Source organism: Oncorhynchus mykiss, chromosome 8, assembly GCF_057628025.1.
Source record: "Oncorhynchus mykiss isolate SJ-2025 chromosome 8, ASM5762802v1, whole genome shotgun sequence".
Taxonomy (NCBI): Eukaryota; Metazoa; Chordata; class Actinopteri; order Salmoniformes; family Salmonidae; genus Oncorhynchus; species Oncorhynchus mykiss.
Window position 1 is genome coordinate 21011026 of NC_143029.1, and position 8978 is coordinate 21020003.

At 41.4% G+C, this 8978-nt stretch overlaps 1 protein-coding gene across 2 annotated transcripts; it reads right to left on the reverse strand.

Annotated features, from left to right (window-relative positions):
* Positions 1 to 668: 668 nt before the first annotated feature.
* Positions 669 to 6880, reverse strand: LOC110529570 (sphingomyelin phosphodiesterase acid like 3A). 2 transcript variants are annotated; one of them, XM_021611907.3, is made up of 8 exons: positions 6632 to 6880; positions 6092 to 6305; positions 4722 to 4866; positions 4342 to 4438; positions 3978 to 4141; positions 3576 to 3756; positions 2394 to 2518; positions 669 to 1726 (listed from the first exon to the last, which is right to left on the reverse strand). In XM_021611907.3, exons 1-8 carry the CDS (start codon positions 6732 to 6734, stop codon positions 1424 to 1426), a joined length of 1332 nt encoding a protein of 443 aa, XP_021467582.3. In that variant the 5' UTR covers positions 6735 to 6880; the 3' UTR covers positions 669 to 1423. The 2 variants fall into 2 exon arrangements, with proteins under 2 accessions (XP_021467582.3, XP_021467583.3); XM_021611908.3 differs by lacking the exon at positions 6092 to 6305 and having other exon boundaries at positions 6632 to 6878.
* Positions 6881 to 8978: the final 2098 nt, after the last annotated feature.

Below are 8978 nucleotides of genomic sequence, written 5' to 3' on the forward strand. Positions count from 1 at the left end.
GGAAGAGATGGAGAGGAGAAGGGGAAGAGGAGGAGAGAGGGGGGAAGAGAGGGAGAGGAGAAGAGGGGATACGGGGAAGAGGAGAGAAGAAGAGGGGGGGAAGAGGGAGAGGAGAAGAGAGGGGGAAAAGGAGATGAGGGAAGAGATGGAAAGGAGAGAGGGGGGGAAGAGATGGAGAGGAGAAGAGGGGAGGGGGGCCAAATGGGGTTGGGGCTGTCTGATTCCCATCCGCTCAACCCCCATCTCCCCTACAGAGTGGTTTGGTCTAGCGAGGCATTTCCGAGGTCATGCGTTAACCTCTCTCACAGTACAGCTATATGAGGGGCTGGGGAGCACATGAAGAGAAGTGCAGCATTACAGCTGGGAAAACTAGGGCCCCTTTGATCCAGAGAGCTTGATCTCAGTAACATGAGAAACAGATAGGTGTCTCAGAGAAATAATATCAGAACAACTTACAAATGCAGAGTAAATTGTTGTGCCATCTTTTATTTGTAAAAAAATAAACAAGCTGTTCATTGAAATAAAAAAAAAACATCTTTCTCATGAATGCCCTCACTTTCTGTGCAACAGTTTCACTAATTTGCTTTGTACTGCAAGCAAAGCAATTCAGTTTAGAGTTTATTCAATAACTGCCAGATATTTTCAAAGCAATAAACAGACAATGTGCATAGGGGTTAGTTGTTTATTTCCCTTTGATTATAACATTTCACAGAGAGAAAGTTTGTCAAAATATCTGGCCTTTTGCAATTATATAATCATCAACATTTCAAGGTATCATATAGATATTTCAACCTCAGATTTGCTTCAAAATTGTCAAAGACTCCAGCCATAGACTGTTCTCTCTACTACCACATGGCAAGCGGTACAGGAGTGCCAAGTCTAGGACAAAAGGCTTCTCAACTGTTTTTACCCCCAAGCCATATGACTCCTGAACAGGTAATCAAATGGCTACCCGGACTATTTGCATTGTGTCCCACCACCCACCACCCCCTCTTTTACGCTACTGCTACTCTCTGTTCATCATATATGCATAATCACGTTAACCATATCTACATGTACATACCTCCTCAATCAGCCTGACTAACTGGTGTCTGTATGTAGCCTCTCTACTTTTATAGCCTCGCTACTGTATACAGCCTGTCTTTTTACTGTTGTTTTATTTCTTTACTTACCTATTGTTCACCTAACACCTTTTTTGCACTATTGGTTGGAGCCTGTAAGTAAGCATTTCACTGTAAGGTCTACAGCTGTTGTATTTGGTGCACGTGACAAACTTTGATTTGATTTGTAATTATTCAATTGAGAGTATTACAAAAAATACATTTACATTTCATGGTCATGTGAAAACATAAGAAATATCTCTACACGTATAAAATCCCTGAATTTTAAGATTAACTCACACAAAAAAAATAAGATAATTGTTTTAATGTCCCTTTTCAATACATTTGGAATAGGAGGCACGGTCTAAGGACTGCACCGCACAGACCTGAGTCAGCTTGCAGGCCCCATCACACACAATGGTATCATCATAGCTCACCATAAAATGGCTAAAATACTTCTGAAATGCTTTGCTTTGCTGCATTTCAAAACTCAAGACAAGTTTAAACAGGCTATGTGGTTGAATGTCCTTTAATCCAAACGCTTCAGTCATTACATATTCAAGTTTCCAGTCAGATCTTTTTTCTTGGTTGGCTTCGGTGAGATTCAAGTAGTACTGCCAAATATCCTTCAGAGAGAGAAAGACTATTTCAAAACCATGAAAAGCCATGTAAAACCCCCACTCTGAGAAAGTACCTTGATTAGAAGTAGTGATGTGTGACAGCACCATTAATCAAGAAGGAACATCATTGCTGTGGGTCTAGGGGCTGGTTAAGCTGTTGAGAGCTAATTTACCTAACTGACGTTGACCTGAATGGTCCCAATTTTAATAAGTTTAGTCAAGATGTTTCTGACTCACTTTCTTAACAGATTACCCCAGAAAGTAGAGCTACTAGATATTTAAGGGCTATGCCCTCCCCAATGTTGACAGTGGAGCTTACTGCAGTGCTAACATGTTCTAGCTCCCGTCTAAGGGGGATGCTGAAATCACCTGTAAGCTACTCTGAGCTCTATGTTGTATAGGCGAGAATCACATGGGGATTTCTGTACTTTGATAAACCAAGACAAGGACAGATCAGTGCAGACCTTAATGATAAGAGGGAAAATGAAAATGCAGAACTGAAATCGGCCTCTGCGTGGGAATGATGAAATAGTTCTGGCTACCTACATCCCCTTGAGAGAGTTAATAAGGTTAGACATGAGGATGATAATACATTATATCAATGGATATTTCCAAACATGTTCAAATGAAAGGGGCCTGTCCAAAACCACTGGATAATGGTGGTTGTACTTACCAGCAGTCTGTAGTCCTGCGGGTCATAGTGGTACATGCGGAAGGCTGGGTTGTTGGAATATGGCTCTTCTGCACTCTTGATTGGAGTAACAGCCGGTGTGACAAACAGGGAATTAACCGGTTCCCCTTCAAAGCAAACAAATGAGGATGATTTGGGTAAATAAATAAATGGCTAAAAGCATTCATTCCTCAGTTCCTCCTCCATTGAGTTAAACTAGTTAAGACAAACATGCACTTGTGGCCGTGGGGATTCTAGCCAACACTGGCAGTCATTGTGACACTGAACCCATAGGAGATGAAAGGTGGATTTGAATTGTCTGATTAACTTGAGGCAGTGTTGAACATGATATAAATGCGTCATTATATCTGGAAAGGTACAAAAGATTACTCAGTGTATGATGCCTCGTTCACACCCTGATGTGTTTGTCTGGCTACCAATCCACATCGCTCCGGCCAAACGCCACGCCCATTAACATTTCTTCTCTAGAATGATTCTAAATTTGTTCTCCTCCTTGATGACTTCTCGAATGCGAACACATTCAAGCCGATCTGATTGGTCCCAGAAACCGATGGGTTGGGCCTAAGACTGTAGCCATGGTCCGAGTTATACTGAGGTTGAAAAAGCTATGGAGAACAGCAAAAACAAGTAAAAATGACCCCAGCCATTATCCCATTAGAGGCTATAGCTTCATTCACCTCAGTTAATCTACACACGCATAGCCTATAAACTATACAATTAGCCACTACACATTAACTCAGAACCAGGATTAAAACCTAGCATTTAAAACGTACAGAGGGATCTGTAAGAGAAAAAATATTTTATTAACAAAAAGGTATACAAATCCATGTGTAACTTTTTTTTTACAGCCAATTTCCTGAAATTCTACACATTTTGCAACGGGATAGGGAGAAGTTTTAAAAGCCAATCGCTGATAACTTACAATGCCCCTCAATTTGATGTCAGCAGAAAGGATTTCTACGATGGCAGTCTCAGACTGAATGCATGTTGTGATAGAGCAGTGGAATTAAATTCAGTATGAGTCGTCAGGCAACTGATATGTAGGATGGAGATGTAATAATTTGATCTCAGATAATAAAAAATCATGTTCAAACCTCATCCTGACCCAGTCAGTTATCCCTTGATGACAGTAACACAGAGCTTTGACACTAGCCAGTGACTCACCTTGTTGGTCCTGCAAGACCATTATGCTGTCTCTGTGAGTGTGGCCATAGAAATGCCCTGAGATGATGTCACTGTAGTCACGAAAGATCTTCACAAGTCTCTCATTGTAGGCTTCTCTGACGGCGGTGGTGTTCCTGGCAAAGGGCAAGTAACCCACTGGAACATGAGCAATTACAATGACCTACAGAGGGACGACAGGAGGAACAGCATGTTAAGGCACCAGAAGAGAAAAATATTGCTTTTAAAAATATATAATCAGTCTTCCATGTTATTTGCTGTATATTATCCTGTCTTCCGTATAAGGGAGCTTAGGATGAATGCAGGACTATTCAGAAGCCATCCTCACCTGGATAGACAGAGAGATATTCCTTCTACAGAGTAATGTAGCGATGACCTATTTACCTTCTCCATGCTCTGAGCAGATGCTTCCAGGGTGTCCTGCAGCCACCGGAACTGTCCAGCCGGGTCACTCATATTCACTGTCACTTCATTAGGGCTATAGTATAGGATAGTGTTCAGGCTTATCAGTCGCAGCTTGGGCTGCACCATCTGAGAGTAAAATCCACCTTCACAAAAGACATCAAATTCAGGGTCAAGTAAGGTTATTGTATCAAGTTATTGTGAGTTCTGAAAGGGTTATCAATATGTACATGTTTATGTAGATTAAAAACAATGCAAAAAGCAAATGCATAGTAATACCAGGCACCAAGAGGCCTGATCAGCAGGCCTAACACTAGTTCCCATGTTCTAAACACAATCAGCTTACCTTCTCTGAGAGTTACAAGGGCTTCTGGCTTTAACCAAGGCTCCCACAGTTTGGCTGCAGCCTGGTAAATATCATTAGTGGACGTCGGAAGTTGATCCTGAAAAGAATGACCACTGTGTCATGGAAATAGAGTAGGCATATAGACTGACAAAGATGAAACAAACATTCTGATGAGAGAAAATGACAAACTGCTGCTGCTCATCTTTCATTTATGCTAAAAATTCCTTTATTTCCAAAAAACATTCATCTTTCAGATGTACAGACTCAATCTCTGGTTTGACCCAGTCTACCACAATCGGCATTTGGCCAGATTACTATACATCACAGATACTTCTCCACCAAATCACCTCCCCATAAGTGGAATACTGTAAATAAAATACCTGTGGCCAGTAGTCATGATTCCCAAGGGCGGGGTACACTAGCATGTCTGGAAAGAACTCCCTGATGGTTTGAGTCATGTTGCTGATGACTTGGATTACCATGTCTGTGGACAGCTCCCCTGCAGGGACATGTGGAGGGCTGTCTCTGGGGGGGGGGGGGGGGGAATAAGCCCATTTTAATAACTTATTAGAGCCCAGGACATAATTTATAAAATAAAACAAATATGTGCTCATGTATTACCCCTAAATCCCTGTAATCCAGGGGTTGGCTTTTTAAACACACATTTTAATATAGGTGCAGTGGCAGGGGCCTTTCACCAAAGCATATTAATTCTGCTTAACACACATTATACATGCCAATAAAATGTCAGGCTTAACTGATTAACTGGAGATTTATGAGTTGGAATGACAAAGCACCATGCAGTACATAACCCTTCATGTGATGTATAATTCATATTTTCAGGCATTAGCTTAGCATTTACTTCATGTTTAACAGTCTTCCATATGCATCGCTCTTCACTCTATTCATACTGTATGCACACCTATCTGATGCTGAGTCGTCCTTCCCCCCACTGGTTGCATGTTGGCTTTAATGACTTTATAGCATTTCATTTTCATATCAGCAGAAAGTCTTGTATTGATGACTTATGGTTTATTTGGCTGCATGTGCAAATTACTTATTTTATTTTGTATAGCGACACACACAGCTTAAAGCTGATTCAAGACCAGTGGCGTAATGTAAGGTCCAAGCATATTTCACACATTTTCCATGAGGCTGAGAGAAAATTGTGCTGTTTTATAGCTAATTTTCTGCTATTCTATACATTTTGCCATGAGGCTGAGATTTTTTTCTCCAGTTTTAAAGCTAATTTCCTGTAGTCCCCCCTCCCAAAACAATCCTGGCTTATGACGTGTTCATATTCTATCGTGGGCCCGCCTTACGTATACTGCGGCAGTGTGTGCTACACCAATGTTCCAGCTGAATGACTATACAATGGCTGCCCAATACCAGTCCTGGAGGGCCAAAACACTTCTGGTTTTTGTTTCTACCTGGTAGTTAATTGCACTCCCATGGTGTCCCTGTTTGGAAGGAGAGGCCGTCCAGGACCAGAATTGGGCAGCCCTGCTATACAGACATTGATTACGTTTAACTTAACTCCAAAATATCATTGATTTGTTGCTTATGTTACAACAATTTCATCTGTGACAAGATCCTTTTTTGTTATCCAATGAAAGAGGAAGCAATTTACTATTGTTTGTTTTTTTAACCCTCTCAAACTGTACTTCTCCAATGTTGTTGTATGTGAAATAGGGATACAAATCCACAGGCACACTACATATGGCTCTTCATAACATATAAAGTTACAAACCCTGTCCAGATCATAAACTCTGGCTGTGGGGCCACTTGTTTCATGTGCTGAAAGGCTGACAGGATGAGCTGGTAGGGAGAATCACACATGAAATCTCCAAACAGACCAGGGTTTGAGGCTGGGACACCCTTAGAGGAGAAACACACTTTGGTGTGGTCACCAGTCACATGGTACGTGGGGTCCAAATGCAGATCAGAGATGTGCCAGAATCTCCCTGAAATTGAAATATTATTGGGCATGTTATATCGATCTACTTTATAACATGTAGGGGATTATATAAATCATGCTAGTCACATCAAATGACCAGGACGTATTAACTCTAGGTAACTACTTTTTACATATTTAAATATGTAATTTTAGTAGGTTGGGTTATAAAACTTTTCTGAAGTAAAACCTGGTTTAAACGTTAAACACAAGAATACACGGGCATATAATACAACACAAACAGCAAACACCAGCATGCGATTTCATTATCTAAGCAAAATGATTTTGACATCTCAACATAATCCATGGGTGCAATCAACTCTATAAACAACGTACCTATGCTTGGCAGGTGAATGCTATTTACAGGTGAAAGTGGCGCCGCGTAAATCAGCAGCACGTTGGACAGCAGCCCAAATAGAAGATTGGACACGACCCCCATATTGTCACATTAAACAACAACAAAAAACAGTGAGACAAATTGCAGTTGTTTGGATATATCATTGACGTTTTCTCAGCTGATACAAACGGGAAGTACGACGCTCATGTGACTGCTTTGTCCAGGTCTGAAACGAACAGTACGGTCACGTGATACATTCCAAAGCGAGTCAAGAGAGCACATGGGGGGAATTCTGACCCGAGTTAAACGTGCGTAAATTGAACGTAATTCCCTTTTTGTGCACTTCTCTCTACTCCTATTCTGACCATGAATTTTAACATGAGAATAGCATGCCATTCACCTGCTACTCGTTGCGGGTGGAGATCATAGAAATGGAGGTGTGGTGGAGGTGTGTCTACAGAAATGTTGTATTCTGACTTGATTTATTTCTATCATAATTCCACTATCTTTATGTGAGATGAAACGTTCAATAAGGTCTAGCAAACTGTTGGTTGCAAGTGGAACAACATATTTATTTTTTCCAATGAAATAACACCATTATCCATGCACTGTAATTTACAAATAGAGAAGAGCTATTGATAGAGCTAGGCAAATGAGTAAACCTTTGAATAAGGGTATTGTAAATATAAATTACAATTGTTTTAGATACATTTTACCTTATGATCACTGAAGACAAATGTGAAACCAGAAAAAATGGCAGCAAACTGAAGAATATCAACAGTCTATCCCCTTAGCGTTAGTTTCTTTATGTTTTGCATCATTACATTACATCGTTGGTTTGCCTTTCTTTCCTCTGTGTGGTTGTTTCTAAGGATCAAAATCAAATTTCATTTATCACATGCTCTGAATACAACAGGCGTATGCTTGGCTGGGGAGGGGTCTTTGGCCTGGTTTGCTAACTACCTCTCTCAAAGAGTGAAGTGTATAAAGTCAGGACATCTGCTTTCTCAGCCACTGCCTGTCACCAAGGGTGTACAACAAAGCTCGATCCTTGGCCCCACGCTCTTCTCAGTTTACATCAACAACATAGCTTAGGAAGTAGGAAGCTCTCTCTCCCCCATTTATATGTGGATGATACAGCCTTATACTCCGCTGGCCCCTCCCCGGATTTTGTGTTAAACACTCTACAACAAAGCTTTCTTAGTGTCCAACAAGCTATCTCTGCCCCTTAACCTTGTTCCGAACACCTCCAAAATAAAGGTAATGTCGTTTGGTAAGAATAATGCCACTTTCCCCACTGGTGTGATTACTTCCTCTGAGGGTTTAGAGGTCTTGTATGAGGTCACCTCATAGAAGTACTTGGGAGTATGGCTAGACGGTGCACTGTCCTTCTCTCAGCACATATCAAAGCTGTAGGTTAAATTTAAATCTAGACTTTATTTCCTCTATCGTAATCGCTCCTTTTTCACCCCAGCTACCAAACTAACCCTGATTTAGATGACCATTCTACCCATGCTAGATTACGGAGATGTAATTTATAGATCGGCAGGTAAGAGTGCTCGAGCGGCTAGACCTCCTTTACCAGTCGGCCATCAGATTTGCCACCAATGCTCCTTATAGGACAGACCATTGCACTCTATACTCTTCTGTAAACTGGTCATCTCTGTATACCCATCACAAGACCCACTGGTTAATGCTTATTTATAAAACCCTCTTAGGCCTCACTCCCCCTATCTGAGATATCTACTGCAGCCCTCATCCTCCACATTCAACACCCATTCTGTTAAAGGTCCCCAAAGCACACACATCCCTGTTCGCTGCAGCTAGCGACTGGAACGAGCTGCAACAAATACTCAAACTGGACAGTTGAGTGAGTCAGAAGCAGGTGAAACATTTTAATTAAACAACAAAACAAAGAACACAACATTAACACAAGGTAGACCGCCGATACACAAGAACAATACCAACTGGTGAGTGAACATGGGAGAATGGAAATTGTGAAAGTAATGGAGTCCAGATGTTAAGCATAAAGATTAACAGGTGCGCGTAATGATGAGTGCCAGGTGTGCGTAATGATGAATCCCAGGACCGGTGGTTAGTACTCTGGCGATGTCGTACGCCGGAGGGGAGGAGCAGGAGCAGACTTGACAGTACCCTGTTTTGTGTTGCCACCATGTTGTGCTTCTGCCATGTTGTGTTGCTACCATGTTGTTGTGATGTTGTGTTGTTATCATGCTTTTTATGTAGTGTTGTGTTGTCTCTTCGTGATGTGTGTTTTGTCCTATATTGTTACTGAATTTATTTTACATTTTTAATCCCAGCCTCCTGTCCCCGCAGGAGGCCTTT

Bases quoted from the DNA above. Each gene is read 5' to 3' on its own strand.
- LOC110529570 (XM_021611907.3), bottom strand. From the start codon at position 6,734: ATGGGGGTCGTGTCCAATCTTCTATTTGGGCTGCTGTCCAACGTGCTG. The intron at 6,306-6,631 runs GTACGTTGTTTA...TTTCAATTTCAG, and splicing joins CATTCACCTGCCAAGCATAG to GGAGATTCTGGCACATCTCT. The intron at 2,519-3,575 runs GTGAGTCACTGG...TTTGCTTTGAAG, and splicing joins GGTCTTGCAGGACCAACAAG to GGGAACCGGTTAATTCCCTG.